Source organism: Clupea harengus, chromosome 22, assembly GCF_900700415.2.
Source record: "Clupea harengus chromosome 22, Ch_v2.0.2, whole genome shotgun sequence".
Classification (NCBI taxonomy): domain Eukaryota; kingdom Metazoa; phylum Chordata; class Actinopteri; order Clupeiformes; family Clupeidae; genus Clupea; species Clupea harengus.
The window spans coordinates 22,808,612-22,831,570 of NC_045173.1; the positions used below are offsets into that span (position 1 = coordinate 22,808,612).

A 22,959-nucleotide genomic window follows, 5' to 3' on the forward strand; every position below is an offset into this window, starting at 1 on the left:
GCACTTTATTAGAAAATTATTTCTAGAAAAATCTGCAGAAACAGAGGCATAAACAAACTGGAGTTTACATCTACTAAACACACAGTCATTCTGAAGTGGTTTGCAATAAAAACTGATCCTCTTCTGTCATATGGCTTAAAGGTTAAAATGACAACTAATTGATAAAACACTGGCATTTTCAGGATACAGAACCAGTGTATGACTCCACAACATGATTTAAAAAAAAAAACAAGCAAACATGAAATTACCTCCACTGTTTTTGTTATAGTGACTCACACTGCAATATACAGTATGTTCCAAGTAATCTTCTTGGTACAATGTTTGTGTAAAGATTGCAGCCTCTCACTCTAGGGCAGACCAATCACCTCGGTCATTGTCAGTTATGTGAATCAAATTTGTAATGTTGAACTCTGTCCTTTCTTGGTTATTTTGCTCCTCAGTCCTTTGTCTTTGCCGACTAATTTGCTTCTGCAGCTGAAGCTTACTGGTGAAGAAAACTGTTTTCCATCCTAGCTCATTGGCCAATACATCCACCCCATCTGGTACCGTGTTGTAGTGAGCCTTCAAAGTGTGTTCCCAAAATTCATCTGAGTCACACAGCTAAACAAAAACATAAAAGAACAACAGTCAGACTGGGAAAAAGGAAGACACTCAATGTGGCAATAAAGACAGACTGAAAGAAAAGAAAAAAAAAGAAAAGAAAAAATGTCCATTTACAAACTAGGGTTGCCACAACTTATCAACTTAATCGACTATAAAAAATTGTTGCAAACTAACTTGAAAATCGATTAGTTGGGCATCATATTACATGCAATAAGTAGCTCATTAGACATATAAACAAAGTATTTTTTTCTAGGTATAGGCTGTAGCTAGAGTAGCCTATGTCACCTGAATGAAAATCTTGTGATAATGAACCAACGAGATTATGCCCACAACGTAAATTTAGGATTTTTTTCTGCACTGGTGTGGTTGTGTACACATTCATGGCTTTGGACCGGTTTATGTTCTCATGCTTTTCATGTTCTCTATGTTCTCAAGTGAAGTGATGTGAATGTGCATTATTCGCAGTGGCGGTTCTACACGGAGGCCTGGGGTGGCCCGTGCCCCCGTAGACATGTCCCTGGTCACCCCTGTGGCCACCTCGTGCTGACCAAATACAAAAAAAAAAGAATTTATTATGATTTTACACCCGAGCGCCAAAAGCGGAACTAATGCGATGCAACGTTCTACATGGGTAAATTAAAGCGGCGCACTCAAACACTGTAGTCTGCCAGGTGTGGTCATAGACATATACACTTGTCTATGGGTGTGGTGCTCGTCGGTGAATGAGAGCTCAGCAACTACTATTCATGGATACCATGTGACGTCACTGTGTCTAAGCGCCGCCATATTTGTGTCCAACACGGACACAGTAGTCCAGCTGTGCGTCGGTCACAACCCACAGAAAGTTAAAAATTCCCGGGATATGTTGTGCTGTTGGATGCAACAACTGTCGCCAAAGAAACCAAGATATACAATTTTGTTCTATTCCAAAAGATTTAGGGAATGACTGACCTGTTAAGTGAAATGCAGCACGTTGATACAATCGTGAATAATTACGGTCTTATTAAAGCTAAACTCTCCTGAGCAAGCTAGATTGCTAATAGCTAGCGAGCTGTTTTGCCCTTTACTAAAGGCTTTAGCTACAACTCGTTAGCCCATATTGGCACTCTTAACCAGCACTAAAATAACACGGTTGATAATCGCTGTTTTAATTAATTACATGATCTGTGATCACATACATATTTTTTGTCTCCAGATGACATATCTTGGTGTCGTTCACCCATCCTGCAACTGCGTATTGATAGGCATTACTCTTGAAATCTCCGGTGAATGGGGATGGATTATGTACAAGATAAATGTAAATGTCGGGAAAAGAAAGTTGGGGCAGACCCTTTGCAGACTTTAAGGGACAAAATAAAGTTGAAGTTAATAAATATGGATCGCAGCCAATAATCAATGCCTTTTCCAAATACCGCTGTCCATCTGTCTCATTTAGATGTGCTATCAGCTACAGCTCGCTAGCTTGCTCAGGAGAGTTTAGGTTTGATAAGACACAGTAATTATTCACGATTGTATCAATGCCAAAAACCAATCCTAAAGGAGACATCACATAAAAAAAAGCACATGCTTAGATTGTAGTATGAATAGCAGTGGCAATTTTAGCCGAAATTTCTGGTGGGGCAATTTTGTATGACGATATGTTCGTTGTCATGACTGTGTTCGCTAGTTAACCAACCACTAGAATTAGAAAATACTACATTTAAAAAGTCTAAATTTGAAGAAACTATAAACAGAAAACAATACTATTATAATATTATTACTATATATTATTATATATGACTACCTAGCTACTATTGGTTACAAAAATCTTGTATGTGACCCTCTGGTTAAACACTGGCCCCTCCTTGGCCCCCCTAGTAGTCTAGAACCGCACTGATTATACGACATCTGGAAACACTGCATATTTTTTGTTATTTTGACCAATTGTCATTTTTCTGCAAATAGATGCTCTAAATGACGATATTTTTATTTGAAATTAGGTAGAAATGTTGTCAGTACTTTATAGAAAAAAACTAAAATGTAAATTTTACTCAAACAATTACTAATAAATAGGAAACCCAGATAAACATAAATCTTTATGCACTGTATCCCTGTTTTTATGTTCATTTTATTTTATTTTATGCACTCTATCCTAGTTTTTATGTTTTATGTTTATTTGATGTCTATTTTTATGTGGATCCTGTGCAGGTAATTTCTTTGTGCAGGTAATTTCTTTGCTGTAAAGCACTTTGAGCTGCATTGTTTTGCATGAAAGGTGCTATACTAATAAAGTTTATTATTATTAATTATTATTAGTGTTACCTTTCTGAGACTGCGAGAAGTTCGTCCAAGTCGTGCAATGTCCTCTAAATCGAGGTACGTCATAATCCGAAGCAGGAGTCGCCTGGGAAGACGTTCCAGGTAATCGAACTGTCCCTTACTTAGCGCGAGAGTATGTTGCAAGATGCGAGGACCGAATACCACTCTCACCTGACCTGGAAACAAAAGTCACAACCGTTTTCATAAGCATGTCCCGTCCCATCAAATCCTAATGAACGAATGTGGCAGAACAAGGTTTAGATTGCTAACAAAGGGTTTAACGTTACTCTGTAACAGGCTGTCCTCCAGATAATCTGGGTGTGATTCCCTCAATTCTCCAGGTTTTGTGCTTTCGCTTCTCAAAGAAATCTTCCACCATCTCCAAATCACCTGTAAAGCATGGGTGGTCAACATTAAGTAAGGTGACCATATTTCTGAGACAAAATCCGGGGACATTTTCAGTTTAGACACGTAAACACCTCCAAAACAGTGTAATGTTTTTATCCTTGTAAACGAAAAACGGGGACTGTTCCCAGAAACCGGGGACGTCTGGTCACCCTAACGTTAAGTGGCAATTGTCATTCATTGTCCTAAAATGAAAGCTCACCAGTTAAGTCGCTTTAGTGCGAATTTGTAACTTTAGTTTAAAGTGAACGTCGCTATCTAACGTTAGATATTAGCGTTAACCTAGCTAGCTATCGATAATCAAGTAACTGTTGACACTAATCCATACTGACGCAAAATGGAAATACTATGTATATGTTGGCGGTCACAAAAACTCACATCTGATTTTGTTATTTGAAGATGGAAGTAATCTTTCATTGGAGCTGGCCCTTGCCCGCTGATTTCAAACAAAGTTTCCCCTAAAAGACTCGCCATTTGTAAAGACGCTTAAAGGAAGTTACTATAGCAACGCTGGAGGTTCACGTTCCACAATAAAACTACAACCTGCACATTCGATTTACGACCGACGTTGGTTTGACGGTGGTTCAACGTTGTAATTACACTTCCGACACTGCAAACCAATACCAACGTCGGGCCAACGTCTGCTTGCTATCCTGGTGACTGTCACAGGGGCTAAGAAACACATTTATGACAAGTGAAGGTTTCCAAAATGGATGTCGCATTGGAAGTAAGAAATACTCAGATCATGTAGTTGTTAAAAATCTTTTAATATATTTATACATATATTTATATATGTACACACTGACTTAACGTCCAGAATAGTGCGCTTCGTACAGTCAAAATTGCTTTCAGGGTTAAACATTACAGAGAACATTTGTGAGGTCTGCCTTAATTGTCCAGATACAGACATCAGCAGTTTATAAAAGACCATCAGCTTCTTCTTGGTTTGTTCAGAGCATTTGTCTGTCCATCATTTTACTAGTCTAACGGCTTTATGACAATGACAAGCTGAGAATAGATTTTGATAGTTTCTGACCTTTTTCAGGCAGTAAGTAAGTGGTTGATATGAAAGGCTTTTGCTATGTGGGTTTTATTCTTACAAAATGAAATGAGGTTCCCAATTTAGAACCATTATATTCTACCACTTTTAAAGCACTTCTCTTAACCTTATCACTGCTCTGAGCACAATTAAATCTGTACAAAGTGTGTGCTTAAGGAGGATTGCAAACAATTGATATGCAGTAGGAGCTTACTTGCTAAGTATATAAAGCAACTTGAATTGAAGCTGCATAACAAATACGTATATCTTCATGATATGGCAGTGAGTTCAAAGGGTGTCCCCTCCACAAAAAAAAAAGAAAGAGAGAGAAAGGGATACTTTCCTCTGGACTTGCATGACAGGGTTTTGTTCCTTTTTCTTAATAAGACACAGGGCTGTGAATCTAAAAACCTGCCTTTATAGATTTAGCTTCTTGGTGTTTCGATTATGTGGTGGCACGGACTGTGTGTGTGTGTGTGTGCTTGGATGTCACGTCAGTGCTTTTGCAGCAGGATCTTCACAGAAAGGGGTTGGTGGAAGAACCTCCTGTGGGGTATGATCCTGCCGGGGCACCTCCCTGTAGGAGCAAACCAAAAACCAAGTCTTTATTCTCAACCTTAAATTCAGCCAGTCCTTCGTAAGACTATTGCAATCACATGGTCTTCCTCTGATCATAAAGCTCACCATGAATGGATTGTTGGACATGACAGGGGCTGCAATCCCCTGTCCAAAAGAGGTCATGGGAGGTTTGGCCTGTCCATAGACTGGGTAGCCAGCGCCTGAGGGGGAGTAAGGGGACAGGTTATGTCAAATAACACCTCAGCTAATACACACACACACACACACACACACACACACTCTTTTTTTTGTCCAACCTTCTTGATGACCAACCTGCATTTCAAATATAACATTTAAAAGATGTTTTAAATCGACTTTTTTGGTGTGATTTTGTTGATATATGTCTCTTAAACAACTTGCTTAATCACCAATATATATATATATAAAAAAACAGGAGTTTTTCAGTGTTCACTTCCTGGTTCCAAAGAAAAGAAATCCCTATTGACAATAAGGTGGGAGCGAAAAAGTGCCATTAGAAAACCTTGTCAAACGGTTTGGTGAGTTATAATCTAGTTATCCGTCATTATTATCATAAAATAACAGCTTCCAAATGATATTGGTGGTACACCGCCTTGTGATACAGAGAATGGCGTCCACTGCTACAGAATGCCAGGTAGGCCTGGTATTGCACTATATAACAGGGCACGACACCGCTCACGAGAAGTACGTAATGCTTTATGGCACCATCTCAAACAACCAGAACTAGACCCTTCTGTTAGCTATAAGGAGAAGCCAGCGTAGTATTCTCTGTATGGACATCATGGCAGAGGTGACAAAGAAATTGTCGGAGGAAGAGAAAATGAGAGTAACTGAGCAACAGACTGAACAAGAGTCGTCTGGCTCAGACTGGCTTTTACTCGTTGGCTAGAGCTAAGAGAGACAAAGACACAAGCCAGATGCCGAGCTGGCCTTCTCTCTGTTGAACTAGTCAATAATAACGTATTAGCCGTCTTGCTATGTCTTGTGTTGCCCTTGCTTGATTATTGGCTGTGTTTTCCCATGATAAATATCCCTGCCAATATTATTTATAAAAGAATGTGACGTAACGTTACAGCTCAGTACACAGAACTACATAAGGGCATATCCTGGATGGCTAATGGGAAAGACACAGGTGTTTGTTTGTCTTTCACATGACTATATGCTATCAAAATGGGTTTGAGGATGGTACCAAAACTAGTTGCCAATAAAACCATACTTCAAAAAGTGTCAAATAGTTGCATAGGGTTACTTTAAAGCAGGGGTACTCAAAAGGCGGACCGCGGTGATGATGATTTCGCGCTATATATTTTTTTCCTACTCTAGGTGGTTTCTATCTTCCGTGTCCAATCCAGAGGTCCAATCAGGAGCTGTAATAACAACATCACTATGACAACTCACTCAATGTTGGCCGCGAGCTCTGTGGGTCACGTAGGTTGTGTGTGTCAATGGCAACATACAGTTGTGAGTCTGCCTTTTCAACCATAAATATGGTGAAAAACAAATACAGGAGCACACTCGCTAATGAACACTTACATCAGTGCCTTCGCCTGGCCTTCACATCTTTAATGCCCAAGTTTAAACCACAAAAAAAGTGTCACCTTTCACACAAATAAGGCCACATCACCTTTTGTGCATAGTTCAAACGTTTTTGTTGGAGTTATGTTTCTGGATTTTGACCGTCACTTCCGGACCCTGGACTGAATGGAAATTTGCCGAGTGGACCTTTTGGGTTTCTAATTGAGTACCCCTGCTTTAAAGTAACAGGCTAATTTTGCTATCTACTGAAAGAAACACAAAAACAAACTGAAAAACGCTAAGGACCCATCCAGTTTTACTCCACAAGTGAAGTGTTTTTGAAAACACTGTCTATTCCAAAAGATTATTATGTGAAACAGATGCTTACAGCTTCAAAAAAGACGTTCTGTGTGAACACATCCTATGAGGTGTCAACAGACTCAGCAATAGTTTAGCTCTGAAAATAGAGCTCATATGTAGAGACAACATTTATTCATTCTTGATTGAAGATCTCAGTAACATTAGTTAAAGAAGTGATACCTAGCCAAAATCAGTTTGCCCTATATTACTCTGTTTCTATATATATATATATATACACTGTACGTGAATCTAAAAAAAAAAATGTTCCCATAATTTAATTCAAAAAGCGACACCATATATTCTTGAATACTTACACATAAAGTGGCATGTTTCAAGCTTTTTTTGTTTTAATCTTGATGATTACAGCTTAAAGTAATGCGGCTTGACAAGGAGGCAATCAGCCTGTGGCACAGCTGAGGTCTTATGTAAGCCCAGGTTGCTTTGATAGCGGCCTTCAGCTCGTCTGTATTGTTGGGTCTGGTGGATCTCATTTTCCTCTTGACAATACCCTATAGGGTTCAGATCAGTCCAGTTGGCTGGCCAATCAAGCACAGCAATACCATGGGCAGCAAACCAGTTACCAGTCGTTTTGGCACTGTGGGCAGGTGCCAAGTCCTGCCTGAAAAGGAAATCAGCATCTCCATAAAGCTTGTCAGCAGACAGAAGCATGAAGTGCTCCAAAATCTCCTGGTAGAAGGCTGCATTGACTCTGGACTTGTAAAACACAGTGGACCAACAGTAGCAGATGACATGGCACCCCAAATCACACAAGACCGATTTGGGGTTGGCTTGACACTAGGATGCGTAAGCCGTAATCATCAAGATTAAAACAAAAAAGGCTTGAAACATGCCACTTTATGTGTAATGATTCTAGAATATATAAAAGGTGTCGCTTATTAAATTAAATTACGAAGAAAAAAAAGAAAACGTTTCCACGATATTCAATTTTTTTTTGATGCACCTGTATATATCCTTACCCTAAAATTACAGAGGACCTATTACGCTTTTCCAGTTTTTCACTTTCACTGTTAAATAGCTTTTTGTGAACGTAAATGGTCTGCAAAGTTACAAAACCCAAAGTACACGTCAGAGGGAGTAATTCTCGACCTACAGAAACCACTTGCCTGAAAAGCCTCGTTCGAATTCCAGCCCTTTTCCTTTGTTATAAGATGACACAATCTTATAATACAATCCTTATTGCGCGCCTAGCTGACCAATCAGAGCACAATGATTGAAGGGCTCAGTTAAAGAAACTGAAGCTAGACAACACCAGTTAACACTATAATCTCTAACATTTGTAGCTACAGTGCTAACTTGTAATGTTTGAAGTAACCTTTCATTATAGCTGGCCCTTGGCCACTGATTTTAAACAAAGTTTCCCCTTAAAGACTCGTCATTTGTAAAGACGCTCAAAGGACGGACACTGGGGATAGACAGGCACACACATTATTCAGCCAGGTTCCCAGGATCCCCTCAATATTTCTACGACAGTACGGGTAGAAACATTATGCAGGTTTTTCCTGTTTTTAAGGTATGCTTTTAAAGTAGTTTTAGCCCTTGCCTTTGGTCAGTTCTGAAAAAGAGAGAAGCTCATCCAAATCATCCATCCAATCCAATCACAGGGTTAACAATTTGCAAACTTTTGGCAAGATACACATGCTTTTATGTCCTGTCTCACATTATCATGAAGAAAAAATTACTTCCACTGCATCTCACGCCAAAATCATACCTACTCAGAACCCATGATGAAAGCAGGATGGGTCAGCTAAAACTCTCCCAGAGAGACAGACAGACACACACACATAGCACATTTGTGTGAAGCAAATCCACCATGGAACTCACCATTGGGCTGTTGGTGGTATGCAGAAGGCTGAGCATAGGCTGCATGGCCTGGGAAGGCCTGCTGGAAGGTCCCACTGTAGCTGGTGGGGAGGCAGTAACTGCTGGTGTTCCCAAAGCCAGCCGGCATACTCATGGAGCCTGCTCCAAATGAGGCTGGGACATTCAGAATGACATCAACCACACTGAGGCACATTTTTTTTGTTTTCTTTCCCACAGCTCTATCTTTTTTCCTACACAAAACTAACAAAAATGTTGAAAGTACTTCAATATAAATCCCCAAAAGAGAGATAAATGTTCAGCAATTTCATTTTAATATATATTTTTTTAAATATTATCCAACACGCTCTTGGATTATGATGATCCACCTCATTTAGTACTTTACATCAACTGGGAATGTGTAGGTACTCTGCTGTGGTTACTGGGGAGGCATTATCTTTGAGGTACACAAGATATGTTTGCCAAAGGCCATTTTGTACCTGGAGCTGAAGCTCTGCCATTAGTTTGGAAGGGGTTGGTAGACACGGGCTCAGGGGCCATACCAGCAGCTACAAAGGGGTTTGTGGATGGAGCAGCTAAAACAAAAACAAAGACGCATCTATAAGATTCCATACATTTACAAATGTACAAATTCAGGTTCTAAGTTCAAATTAAAATCCTAACCAACACTGTTCTAAAGTACAGAAATATAAACAAACAACAACAAAAAACACACCAACGTCATCCTCAGTAATGAAAAAAAAAAAATGGTCTCACCTACAAAGCCTTGTTGCATGGCCGGTAGTGTTGGCTGGGATGGGGTGGCTCCTGGCACCGCTCCAAACACACTCCTGGATTAGAAAGATGACCATGTCATAAACATCATCATTAAAAAAAAGCAGACTTTGAGAGACAACTAAGGATGCATTACCATCACTCTTTGTGCCTTGACACTCACCCCTGAACAGCACTTCCTGTGGGGGCTGAGTAGCTGAGGGCACTATCCAGCTCTGCCAGGGCTGCATAGCGGTCCCCGAATGCTTTGGAGGGGGGAGTGGGTGCCGATGCCATGCTAGAGAGTGAGGGCACGGACACTCCACCTCCACCTGCAGACAGTCAAACACACTTCAGTCAGGTCAGTTAAAATATCAGACCATGGTACCATTATATTTGCAAATTGAGCAGGCTGTTATTTACAATACAGTTGAGGGGTGAAAATACTCGTTTACATGGAAATGTAGTCGACTGGGTACTGCATAAAAAAAAAAAAACCCAACTGCTTTGCACTACCTATAACATGTTGGTTTGCTCTGCTACAATCTCAGACTGATTTTTCTTTGGCACCAGTGAAGAGAAATGGAGGGGACAAATTACACATGACATGCAATGTGGTATTATATATAAACAATAGTAGAAATCCACAGACAGGCAGGGAATGCTATAGGGGACCGGTACACTGTGAACAAGCAGGGAATGCTATAGGGCAGGGGTTTTCAACCGGGGGTCCGCGACGGCATTGCAGGGGGTCCGCGACATGAGCCTATGTTGATCAGTTCACCATTGCCTTTTTTTATTTTTATAAATTCACTTTGATATTTCAACACATTTCCAGATTACTCTTGAATATCGTGAAAAATATCTAAAATAAGAAAAATATGTCAATCTAAATAGTCTGAATAGCCAAGTCGCATTGCCTGAAATATACTGATGTAGACCCATATTCAGCGAAGAAATTACACCGACAAATGCTACAGGTGGAATATGTGCGCGGGGGGAGGGGGCGTGGCGGCGGCGGTTAGTGATCCACCCTGATAATTTCACATATTTAAGTGTTATAGGCAGAATATGTGTGCGGGGGGAGGGGGCGTGGCGGCGGCGGCGGTTACAAACACGCACGCGCGCGCAGGCACACCAGTGGGCCGCAAATTACTTTCTAGTCAGAATGGTGGTCCCTGGGACAAAACCAGTTGAAAACCCCTGCTATAGGGGACCTGTACACTGTGAACAGGCAGGGAATGCTATAGGACAGGGGTTTTCAACTGGTTTTGTCCCAGGGACCACCATTCTGACCAGAAAGTAATCCGCGGCCCACTGATGTGCCAGTGATTCCCAAAACATTTTACAGTCCCGTACCCTTCTTTTTCATGTTTGTAACCGCCGCCACGCCCCCTCCCCCCGCACACATATTCTGCCTATAATACTTGTCAGTGTAATTTCTTCGCTGAATATGGGTCTACATCAGTATTTTGGGCAATGCGACTTGGCTATTCAGACATAAATATGTCGACGGGCCCAGGTATATTTATAAAAATTAAAAAAGTCAATGGTGAACTGATCAACATAGGCTCATGTCGCGGACCACCAGGGGGCCACGGACCCCTGGTTGAAAACCCCTGCTATAGGAGACCTGTACACTGTGAACAGGCAGGGTGTCAAGGTGGGAGTTCTAAGTGTCATGTGGAAGTTCTACCTGCATGAGAGGGGTGAGTGAAGGGCTGGGAGGATGGTGAGGTACCAAAATGCGAGGACGATGACCCACTGGAATTTCCAAATGAGTCAAAATTGGCAAAGTCTGTGTTTGAGTTACTTTGCACTGTAGCAGTCACAAACATGAGACAAGGCCACAAGTGAGGAGGAAAACAGAACAAAAAACGATGAAGAAAATCACCTGAAAGCTAGACAGTAACTGAAAGCATGCTGGTAACATTCATATAACCTGCTTTTATATAAGTGGCCATGTGCCATGCTAAGCAATGTCAGGAGGTCAAGCACATCTTGTTTGTATGGCTGAACAAGAAGAAAACCAGTATCACTTCAATGTTATGAATAACAATTGAAGGAAAAACAAAGATTGTAATGACAGAGAGAAAGCAAAATGAGATGTCTGAACTGTTTAATACGGTCACGTCTAAGCATAGAGGACATACAAGGCACACCTACTACAGGACAGAGACTACAACACCTGAGGGCCGGCTGAAATGTGCAAAGTTTGCAAAGCTGGTGGAGCCTGCTGTCTGAGAGGGTGGAGCTGCAAATATGTCTCCACCAAGGTCAGAAAGGAGGTCAAACTTTTTCTCTGACTGAGGCTGGGCTCGACTGATCACCGGGGACTGAGAAGACAGTGGGAAGAAACACATGAGGGGAGAGAGAGAGAGAATGCGAGAGAAAACACTTGCGTTACGAGTATCCAGTACGGCTATGGATCCATGCTGTGTATATAATATGAAACTGTTTTTAACTGTCTACAGAGTTCTTCTACATATTGGTAGACATTTTTGGACAACCCTTGCTATGTCTCAGCATGAATGACTCCTGACTGGAGGTGTTGTTTGCCTGTCGTTTGTCATATTTAGAGTATAAATAAAAGTCCAAGCTATCAGCAGTGGTTTGGTAGAGCAGAGAGAGTTCTGAGGCTGATACCTGCTTGGACGGAGTCTTGCTCAGATGCAGGGTTCTGAGAGGCTGCACCTCTGGGGTACTGCTTGTGCTGCTGGCAGAGGACCCAGAGATGGAGGCTTGAACGGACGCAATCACTTTTGCCTGTTCTGGGGGGACATACCTGCAGGCAAAAAAGAAAGATAGTTAAAGAAAGTTTGAGCAAAATGCTACGATAATGTTCAATAATATGATCACAGGTGCATAGGCGCTCACACGGCTCACCATCTTTTCTTTTCATATTTTTCTTGGAGGAACTCCTTGACTTTCTGTGGTTCACGGAAGTCTGGGACCGCAGAGCTTCTGTCATCATAAAGCCCAAGCCAAATGTGTTTACAAACCTGGGAAAGGGAGTAAATATGTGGGAGAAATTAATTAAATGAATCAGCTGTAGGAGAAAGCAAGTGGAAAACAGCTTTAGAACGGAGACCTGAAACACTGCAAACTGCATGAATGAGCTTCAAATGTTTAGCAATAGAACACTACCCTGACAACATGCAAAAAATAATTTGCAATCGATAACAATGGCGCATATAAAATGCTTGATCATTCAGTATCTTGGAGATGCCATACCTCATTGCTGTGTTTCTGTAAAAAATCAATTTCCTGTTGTGTGAAGGTCGTCATAGAGATTGACTTCACACGGTGGGGTGGATTGATACCACGCCTTGGGGAGACATAGGACGAATATTACACAAAATGTTTGTAAATGTGCTGGGTGTTCTTAGTATCCAAAGTACCTATTTTACATGACAAGTATTAGTTGTTTGCTGGACCTCTGTCAAGATTGTATTGTGTGTTTCTCACTGAACTTCGAATTTCATAAAGTTTTTACAAACTAAAGCAGGACTCAAAAACGCCTATCAAATAGCCGACACACTACGACAGCAAAGCCCACCACACTTTTAATATATTAACTCAAATAAGAAATGCATTTAGCCAATCCAACCGATTTTCAAGCCAGAGTGACTTTATGTCAGCAAGTTAAAAGACATTAGAGGCCTATTCAAAATCTTCTGTGGTAGGCCACCGGTGATGGTTTTATTATGACTAGGTGAAAATGGGTGATGGATCCGTTATGGCTGGCTGTTTAATTAAGCTGTTTCCACTATATAGATGTGGGCATACATTAGGTCCCTGAGAGGAATGATGATTCATGAAACGACATCAGCAACCGCGACGTAGACTACTACTTGTACTTACAGAATCCCGGAACAGGTGGTACAAACGAACGAGCCCACTGTCATGTTGGCGTAGGTCGGGCCGCGCTGGTCGCAATCAAAGCATTTCCTATTGGCAGGCAAGCTAGTCATTTCCCGGAGCATCTTCAAGTGCTTCTCCTCCTGTTTTCTCTTTGCACTCGCCGCCATGACCGATGCAAGCGCTGGTCGTCGCGGGAGAGGATGATGCAGTAAAATAATGGATGTAGTCAGCTCATAAACAGACCAAACAGCAATCTTAAAACTATCCAATAGTCTTCCAGGGACACGGCTATCGCACAGAAATCCTTCTTCTACGGAATAGTTTTGTTTTCCTGATAGGTACCGCCACCAGCTGTATTGGAGGGTGTCATTAAAAAAAAGTTCTTCCTCCCGTGTTTCCTTATTCGCATTTTAATAATTGCCTATAAGGAGATTTGCTATGTTTACTAATCTAGATCCTACGATGTAAAATCCCAGATTATAATACGTTCCTCTCTTTAATATAATAGAGTTCCACGTCAAGAAAATAATCTCATTCATTCAAATAAATAATTTTAGATTCTTGGATGAAACTGTGTTTTTTAATAATCATAATGTCCGACATTTTTTACTCAAGTTAAACATCCAACAAAAATGGTTTCCATTCATCATCAAAACGTTACGTTGCAATGATAACGTAGTTCCTTATTTATAATATATAATATATATAAAATCCTAAATATTTATATAAAAAAAACAGCAATGACATTGGCGTCATTGTTTTAAAACTAAGACATGATGTTTTGACCATAAAAAAACATGGTCAGAATAATAATATGAAGAACACAAATAGTTTTTTTTTGCGAGCTGCACTGAATTGAAGGGTCCTTCAGTGAAGAGAATCAGTCCTGTCTTCCACCAGCAGAGGGCAGTATCATTTGGTCTTCTTTGGATGTTTTCCTTTGCCGTGGCACACGGCTTCCTGAGACTGAGAGCAGGGAAAACTGAGTTAGCGGCAGTTCTACGATGAATTATGTAAAAGTCTTCAGTGCACTGACATTATTTCCAACACAGCTGACATGCAGCAGCGTGGGCAGATTAATTTACCTGTCGCTTCCGTGTCACACGGAAAAAGTCTTCCATTCGTGACTGATGGCCAGATGCTTTTGCCTCCTCTCTTGCGCTCCGTTTATCCTGAAGAGACTGACGAAACTTCTCCATCCGACTACGAACTCGGTGCTCTCTGGCAGCAAAAAAAGAGAGAAGTGTTCTTACACATGGTTGGTGTTGCCAGCTTCAATTAGTGCCAAACAACATTAGGTGTAGTCACAAGAGGAAGAATCAAAATTATCTAAAATAAACTGATCTGCTTGGGAATACAGGACAAATACTGTTTTGATAATTTATTCACTTCATCACCCTCCCTCCAGAGGCATGTTTCTCCTGGCACAGGAAGCGCACCAGACCTTCCTCATCAGGCTCACTCCAGACCAGCTCTGGTGTTTCAACCTCCAGGCTCTCAAGGAAGAGGTCACGTGCGCCCTGATACTTCCATCCCACAGGTACCGGATGTGTCTAAAGTGGGTTGAGAGATTGTCAGGTAGGTGATAGAAGGAGGAATACAGACATTTGGCTTTTATTTCTATTTCTATATTTTGTCAGCAGATGTATGCAAGGAGACATTCAACTTAAGGTGATACTGTTGTAATACTTTCTTGGTTTAGAAAGAACAAAGACACCATACACTGATTATCACAATCAAAAGCCCAAAGGAGAGCAATGCTATTGGCCCAGTTGGGTGCAAATACCTTTTTATTAACATTCTGTGCCACACACTCTATGGTCCGATGTTGTTTGATCAGTGACAAGGCTCGCTTAGGTCCAAGACCCCCAATCTTTTCACAATAGTCACATCCCAGCAAGATGCACAAGTCAACAAACTGGAACAGATAAAAGGTAAGTGTTTGAGAAGCCATTTCAGAATCACTACAGTGTGCTGAACCAACTGGTGGCTTGTAATATTTCAATTGAGGCATTTTCAGTTTATGACAAAATATCCATCTCACCTCCTTGTGGGAAAGTTGTAATATTTCTAAAATCTTGGACAAGCAGTATTCTGTGACATCACTATAAAAAACAGTCCATAAATAAAATGTATTATTTTAATTATAAAAAAAAGCTAGAAACCAAGTATGAACCAAGTTAACTTTAAGGCCAAAACAACTGTATAATTATACATTTCTATTAAATAATCTGAAATTCTGTGGAATGGTAGATACTTTTTAGGACTTCAGTCTCATCTTCCTCTCACCTGTCTTTCTTAGCATTAAGTTGGCGAAGGAGAACCGAACCTCCAAAAGGTAGAGTGTCCATATCTTCCGAAGCCACAGCATGTACCATGCCAGTCTTCACCAGGTGGGCACAACATGCCTCTGCATCTCCTGGAGCCTGGACACAACAAAAAGACACATTAATGACAAACATGCCACATTCCCACACAAATGTCTACAAAGGCATCACAAAATTGAACACTGACCATGACAACAGGCACACCCACGAGCCTAAGGAGCTGCAGACAGTCCTGTGTTTGTGAGGAAACTAAGAACAGCATCATTAAAAACATTTAATGTTGCAGTAACAAACCCCCCCCCCCCCCCCTTTAATGTGCAGTGTACAGTCAGAATAGCTGGCAGTTAGTGATGTTTGTGTTGATGTGTGGACAATTCAACTAACCTGCATTACGCCGTGGATGTGGAGGAGAGTTCCATCCTGCATTCTTAGCTCTTCTCTCCAGCTACATTAAAGAAAGTCCATCGATAACACATTTACAACAACTAAAGTCATTTAAAAACCTTTTATTTGATTTTACTTGCAACAAGTCACTGATTAGTCTGATCTATTAGAGATAAGAAATTAAAAGGTTCAGGTAGGCCTACCACAGCTTTTTTTTCTTCAGGGGGCCTCCCATCAATAACATAGACCGGTTTGATATCATGCTCCAGAAACGTAAGTGTGCGAAAGAACAGCCCAGTCAGTGGACTGCAATCATAACAAGGTTGAGAAGACACACGAAGGGGAGATAGACAAGAACTTAACAATAAGCTTACAGTTAGCTGGTATTTCTCAACCACCTTTGTCTTATCCATATCTTAGAGCCAGCCATGAACTTAATGCAGCCATGGTGGTGCAAGACATTTTGCCTGAATATAACATGGGGAAACAATCTTGAATCAGGGACCTACCTCAAATGCTGCATTGAGGGGACTGCTGTACGAAACTGATTCATAACAATAGATGTATCCAAAGCGATTACCTTCCCTGTCAAAAAGTGAAGTTATAAATTATTTCTTTATAACTTAGAAAATCACTGGCTGACTTACTGATGTAAACCCCACTTGTCCCATTAGTATAAATCATCTCTAAAATCAATGATTGCTATTCCATGATCACGTATGGAACTCGTATGTGGCCAGCTAGCTGGCTAAGTGAATTTCAAGAGGTATGCGTTATTTTGGCACAAAATTGGACTAGCTAATGTATGTCAGAAAACATTAAGTAAGATAACGTAAGGGTAACATCACATCAACACCAATGTAATTATTAGATAACTACACCAGCCTTTGCTAGTGTGAATAAGCTAACTACTGCCTAGAGGGAAGTTATGACTTACCAGTGTAATCGCTGATCTCCTTGTGAGATATCGCACCGGGAGCATCACTTCGAATTAAATCTGCCAGTTTGGTGATCCCCATTGTGAAAGTAATTTTAGATGAGCTGTGTGTGTGGATTAAATGGTGGGCAAACACTGGTAGTTAGCCTTATAGAAAAACCCGGAAACTGGAGAGCGACATCACATGGACGATGTTGTGATCAGCTGATTAACGTCAAGGACCTTCCAACTACGCTTCTAATGACTTTGGTGACATTGGCGTAAACGTCAGTCAGTAGATTTTCCAGTAAGTTAATTTTGTTACATTTTGCTCAGATAATACACAGAGACATTTAGTTCTATCTATACAGGCTGATCTAGCCAAAATGATGAGTTACCTCCACCTTTGGGTAAACTGCAGTGGCAAATAAAACCACGAACATACCGAGTTTCAGATATTTTAATTTTTAATAAATTACGATGTATTTACACGTTTATGTCCCCCCAAAAAACAATCAATGATGCATAAATATAACTTAAATAATAATACACAGTCTATGGAATGTTAACATTTCTTTCCTTTTAAATCTTTGCACAACACATTGCACAGACAACATGCTATTTATCCATCAACCATATTTTTTCAACAAAATGCACATTTACCTTTTCACAGTATGACCACCTGAATTACCAGGGATTATGCAATAACTATTTTTTGACAATAAGGACAGCTGAGCATAAACCCATCCCATTCTCATGGACATGCTGTATTTGTATGCTGATGTTCTACAACAGTTTTCATGTGCAGCCAGATTTCACTACTCATTGCATTTATGAGTACATAAATGTACCAAATGTAGGTAAGCACCCCATTATAAATTATAAACCAGACGAGGACTGGATGGAAAATTCAGACCTCCTCAAACATTTCTTATGTCTGGCCTCCATGTCAGTCCAAACCACATCACTGGAATTCAGAATTTAGATAAACCTGTGAAATTCTAACGGCGGAACCAGACCCAAGTGTTGACTAGCCAGAATGCCACAGTAACAGAATACATGATCATTTCCCTCCTGGTCCTCTCTTTGTTTTCCTGCTCCAGCAGATGAAGGCGCCGGTTCAGCTTTACTATCTGAAATCGAACTTGTGCATTAGTGGACTGGAACTGTGAGTAAAACATCAGTATTTTTGTAGTTTTGTGTGGATACCTGTCGTCGCAGTGACGCAGCGTCCACCAAAGATGTTTCCTCAGGGGTGCTTTCCAAATTTAGGTCATAAGCCGGGTGGCCAACCCTTTAAAAAAAGTCAATAAGAACAAAAATAAGGTTGTATTGGGAAAAGATTATGGTCAGTCGAATTTGACAAAAAGTGTATTAGGATTAATTGTGGACACTAATCTCTCTGAATTGCCCATCTAATTATAACACAGCGAATCATGATCTGCTTACATTGTCACCGTCCTTTCATTTTACTGGTCCACTTGAGATACTGTTATTTCTTTTAACTGGGTAGTATTTACCCAAGCTCTGCTTTGGCACATCTACAAAGATATTAGTAACTTCTCTTTCATATCGCTCTCGCCCCATGGAAAGTAAACAAAATACAAACAAGTGTAACAGAGTTGAAATGAACCTAACTTCGATTAAGTGAATTCAAACAAAATTTGTATCTCACATACCATTGTGATCCAATGTTTTTTTGATGATTTGTGTGAAACCTGGAAATGTCCCAAATACTATACTGCATTCACTAAGGTGCGCGACTGCTTGTTTATTTTCTTTCACTTTAACGCATTTTTGGGCGTTTGCGCTACCCGTACTTTAGAGCTAGACTATCTCTGTTGGAGGTAAGCAGGCTTTGGGAGCGCTCTGTGAATAATTTGATATTTTAATAAATTAACATGTTTTACTTACGAACTATTGATTGTATATAAATGTATATAAGTTGCACTAACTGATGCTCTAGAAAACTAACGATAGAAAGTTATTTGTAAAGGTTGTAACCAAGATAAAGTATATTTTGGCGGCAACCACGCTGCGCTATGCGTTAGGGAGAGCATTGTCCTGAGTTTGGTTTCGTGCTTTTTCAGACGTATGTATGCAGTCGCGTTTGCAGCAAAGATTTTATGGATTAATTGTTTATATTGTGAATGCAGGTATGTGGTTTGTACAAAATGTAAATGTTTAAGAACGTGTATATATATATATTGCAAGTGTTCAGAATTGGTTATGTTCAAACTATACGATCATTCAGTGTGCTATGCCAGTGCTGTCCGTCTTTTTGTTTGGTTTATTTAGTCCTTTGGTTTGCACGAAGATTAACGAGCTGTGCATTTTGATCTCCATATAATTTAGAATGCTTTGCAACGCATGAGGTTAGCCAGAAAGGCAGTGTTTGCTAGCCCGTACTTTAGAGCTAGACTATCTCTGTTGGAGACGTATGTATGCAGTCGCGTTTGAAGCAAATATTTTATGGATTAATTGTTTCTATTGTGAATGCAGGCAATAAAAGCCACTGTGAAGAACCCCTGGTCCGATTCTCTGTCACTAATACACACGAGAGTGAGGGTCGTCACACAAGCGCCAGCTAAACTGACCCCAAACATTAGATTCTAACCTGAATTGGGAAATGTCATCAAGGACAGTCAGTCCTTCCACACAACAACAACAACAAACCATGCCAATCCTGACACTACATTCTGTACCTTTCTAAACTCATTCTAAGTGTCTTTCATGGGCTTGGTTTGACAGTCCCCTTTTGACCTCATTGACAGGAATGGCAGAGGTCAGAGTGCAAAGGTCGGCCAGTTCACCTGTGTTGGGAGTCATCCAGCACTTCTAGAACCTGCTGATAGGCTCGGCGCGTAGTGCACTGGATGTAGGTCAGAATGCCGCTGGCACTGTAGAGGTTCTGTCCGTCCTCAGGAGTAACGAGCGGAGGACATAAGCGCACGGGAGGAGCTGAAGATGGGCTCATGCTAGAGAAAAAGGAGTCGAGGTAGAGAGAGTTAACACGAAGTGAGTGTGAAAGACACGAATAAATCATCATAATGCTACACCAACAACACGTGAACACCTGAGAAATAATTATACACTTGCCCAAGACCTGGATGCAAATCTATGCTATAAAGGTTTCTATGGGAAGGATACTGAATGAAACAGAATGTGTTGCTAATCTCTGGAAGAGGCAGTGCAGGTGTCCAGCTGAGACAGGTGGCTAAGCAGCAGCAGCAAGAGGAGAGTAAAAAAAGAGCAGATAATCCAGGGGTTTTTGAGGAGGTAACTCACGCCTCATGTTTGATTGGTGGCCCATGGTGGCGGATGACAGCGGTCTCACTCACACAGCGCTCTCGACGAGACCTTGTGTGAGACGGTGCCTATGTGAAGGGATACAGGGGATGACATCTGACAGTGAATATCCTCATCCATCCATCTGTGTAAATGCCACCAGAACTGAACCAGTTCACTCATTTACATTTAGCAGACGCTTTTATCCAAAGCGACTTACAATGTATACACATTTTACATTTACACTGATGGCACACTGCACATCAGGAGCAATTAGGGGTTCGGTGTCTTGCTCAAGGACGCTTCGACAGGGAATCGAACTAGCAACCTTCTGATTACTAAACGACTTCTCTACCTCCTGAACCACTGTCGCCCCGACTAATGACTAAATAAAACTATAAGATAAAGGTGCTCACACTCATAAATGCAACCATGATTCCAGGTTTAGCCATTCAAGTTCACTAGTCATTTTCCTCACACTGATTTAATCAATGAACTGATTAGTGAGGTGATAACAGTACAGCAATCAACGCACAATATGGCTCAGACCGAAACCATAATTTCCATAAAATCATCAATGATTAAAAACAATTTGGTTATAAAGTATTCAAGTCTGGTTCCTATCCCTGGCTCGGTTCATGCTGACTCACCTCCTCTCGTGGCTGAGCTGCACTGGACGGGTCTCGCTCCAGGAAATCCAGCGGCTGGTCAGTGAGAGTGAGGACTCGTGGGGGAGCCATCAGGGCCACTGACTCCACAGGAGTGGACTGAATCAGGTCCAAGTCCCTGGGTCTGCTGTACAGGGAGTCACCGCTCTCACCTGATGGTGAGATGGTTCAAGTTAGGAGGGCCAGTTTATTGACATTTTTCCTTCACAGTTATTTCAAGTTAACTTGAAACACAACTAATTTCACCATTGCGAATTTGAAACATGCTAGTGCTGAAAATACACACACTAACAAGAAGTTTGTCTGAGGTGAGAATAACAGTTTTGCTAGCCATTAATACATTTCAGTCTGGACAAAAAAGTGGGATACTTGGAAAGCTTGAGCTTTCATGCAAACACTGGAAACAAATAAGACCATTTAATTTGTCTGGTTGTCTCTGACCGTAAAACGCAACCCATCATAGGGCCACATGGCATGTGCAGCTGCTTGCGTACCTGCCACCACAATCCTCTCCGGAACATGCATCATGCTCGTGGGGAGAGGAACCTCGTGGAGTGGGACAGGACGGTCCTCCGTCGCACCAGATGCAACTTTCAGTCTTTCTGGGATGCGCATACGCTGGTTGATGCCTTCCGTGTATTCTAACTCGTAATGGATGCGATTCATTTCTACCATATCAGGAGAGGGAGAATATGATGTTTGACTCATCTGTGAAGAACAGTAGAAAATGACACAGTGTCAATAACTAAAAGGGTACATTTGTTTTCGCGTGAACAAACGCAAATCAGCGCACGTTCTATGCGCACCATTCAACATGCGTAGTAAGCCAATGAACCATCACTCTCATCGCACTGTTGCTGTCTACGGGTTAGCGTAAACAGGCTAGTTACAGATCCATCAGATAATTTCGCCAGCTAGCTAGGATAGCTACGTAGCTAACGCTAAGCCAATTTTTAGTCCTTCCTCTACTGCTTGAAAAACAAAATTGGTGTAGATGGTAAGCTGAATGACACAAATGTCTAACGTCAAATCTAACGCTGAACACAAAATTGTCGAGTTAGTGTCAGTTAGCTTAAGTTACCAAACAATGGGGCACAACATTACGTTATGTGCATCAGTAATATATACATCACCCATTCGAAACTGTATGGTAACGTTAGTTCAGTGTAGAGTCGACCACCACATGACTGGTGCTACATAACTTTAGAGGGTAATTAAACATCACGTTACCATGTTGGATATATCACTAATTAGCCAGTCCTTTGTGATAAAAAAAACTATGTATTGAACTTCACACGCGTAGCGATAGCCATCATACATATATCTAACGTTAGTTGTCTTGCCATCTAAACAAAACGCTGTCATTCAGTGGCATTATGACAATGCTGTGTGCCAAGAAATAACTTGAAACGAACCTAACTGAAGTAAGTATTGAACATAAGACGAACAGAAATCCCGATTACATTGAATAGGGCATGCTACTTAATTGGAAGCTAACGTTATATGAATGATTCGCCATTGCGAAAACCTTAAGATATATTTAAATTAACGTTGACTAACGTTACATACACTTACTTCTGTAGACAGCCTCGCGTTCTTCTTACATCGAGCGAGTAATTTACCTAGATACAACAATTGCTATACCAGTAATGTTTTAACCAATAAGCAACATTGTCAGATGTCATTTCAGCTTCGTGCACTAAGTGGTAGACTTGGGTAGCTGGCTTGCTAGCTGAAAGTCTTGGCACAAGCTAATATTAGCTACGTTGTCCAGCGTTGTGTGCCTTGGCTCCTTAGCGATCTATGGTAACAGAACTATTACTAACTTGCTGTTCAATTAGTTGCCAGTGATCAGAAATGACAGCATGAGTGATGAACGCCCAGATGTATGCTGCTTGGCAAAATGTTGATTAACGTCTGGATTCCGCTAACTAGCAATCTATCTAATACACCATAAAAGTGAGCGGGTAAATTCGGCTGCGTCCTCTACCTTAGAAACTGAACTAACCAATCATTCCTCGTGCGTTGAGCTCGAGAAGTGAAACAGCAGCTTTGGCGTATCTTGTCGACACATGCATTTACTAGGTTAGTTTCTCAGTAGTT

At 41.0% G+C, this 22,959-nt stretch overlaps 4 protein-coding genes across 8 annotated transcripts; all 4 read right to left on the minus strand.

The window, feature by feature from the left end:
- Positions 1–3,875, minus strand: fbxo36b (F-box protein 36b). The gene is made up of 4 exons (XM_031559742.1): positions 3,685–3,875; positions 3,189–3,291; positions 2,905–3,077; positions 1–600 (listed from the first exon to the last, which is right to left on the minus strand). Exons 1-4 carry the CDS (start codon positions 3,778–3,780, stop codon positions 343–345), a joined length of 630 nt encoding a protein of 209 aa, XP_031415602.1. The 5' UTR covers positions 3,781–3,875; the 3' UTR covers positions 1–342.
- A 179-nt stretch (positions 3,876–4,054) lies between these two features.
- Positions 4,055–13,775, minus strand: agfg1b (ArfGAP with FG repeats 1b). Of its 2 annotated transcripts, XM_031559738.2 has the most exons (12): positions 13,274–13,775; positions 12,644–12,737; positions 12,296–12,411; positions 12,056–12,194; positions 11,598–11,745; positions 11,106–11,228; positions 9,594–9,741; positions 9,413–9,486; positions 9,136–9,231; positions 8,660–8,812; positions 5,030–5,124; positions 4,055–4,922 (listed from the first exon to the last, which is right to left on the minus strand). In XM_031559738.2, the coding sequence occupies exons 1-12, from the start codon at positions 13,438–13,440 to the stop codon at positions 4,863–4,865; spliced, it is 1,413 nt and encodes a 470-aa protein (XP_031415598.1). In that variant the 5' UTR covers positions 13,441–13,775; the 3' UTR covers positions 4,055–4,862. The 2 variants fall into 2 exon arrangements, with proteins under 2 accessions (XP_031415598.1, XP_031415599.1); XM_031559739.2 differs by lacking the exon at positions 11,106–11,228.
- Positions 13,776–13,834: 59 nt separating this feature from the next.
- zgc:110269 (probable flap endonuclease 1 homolog) lies at positions 13,835–17,649 on the minus strand. Its single transcript, XM_031559741.2, has 11 exons — positions 16,922–17,649; positions 16,494–16,569; positions 16,188–16,290; positions 15,985–16,045; positions 15,788–15,849; positions 15,563–15,699; positions 15,318–15,378; positions 15,060–15,191; positions 14,663–14,826; positions 14,359–14,494; positions 13,835–14,239 (listed from the first exon to the last, which is right to left on the minus strand). Exons 1-11 carry the CDS (start codon positions 17,001–17,003, stop codon positions 14,186–14,188), a joined length of 1,068 nt encoding a protein of 355 aa, XP_031415601.1. The 5' UTR covers positions 17,004–17,649; the 3' UTR covers positions 13,835–14,185.
- mffb (mitochondrial fission factor b) lies at positions 17,650–22,832 on the minus strand. Of its 4 annotated transcripts, none has more exons than XM_031559743.2 (7): positions 22,087–22,366; positions 21,351–21,564; positions 20,839–21,008; positions 20,189–20,277; positions 19,714–19,878; positions 18,110–18,194; positions 17,650–18,033 (listed from the first exon to the last, which is right to left on the minus strand). In XM_031559743.2, the coding sequence occupies exons 1-7, from the start codon at positions 22,219–22,221 to the stop codon at positions 17,902–17,904; spliced, it is 990 nt and encodes a 329-aa protein (XP_031415603.1). In that variant the 5' UTR covers positions 22,222–22,366; the 3' UTR covers positions 17,650–17,901. The 4 variants fall into 4 exon arrangements, with proteins under 4 accessions (XP_031415603.1, XP_042558951.1, XP_042558952.1 ...); XM_042703017.1 differs by lacking the exon at positions 22,087–22,366 and adding an exon at positions 22,432–22,832 and having other exon boundaries at positions 17,651–18,033; XM_042703018.1 differs by lacking the exon at positions 22,087–22,366 and adding an exon at positions 22,426–22,832 and having other exon boundaries at positions 17,651–18,033.
- Positions 22,833–22,959: the final 127 nt, after the last annotated feature.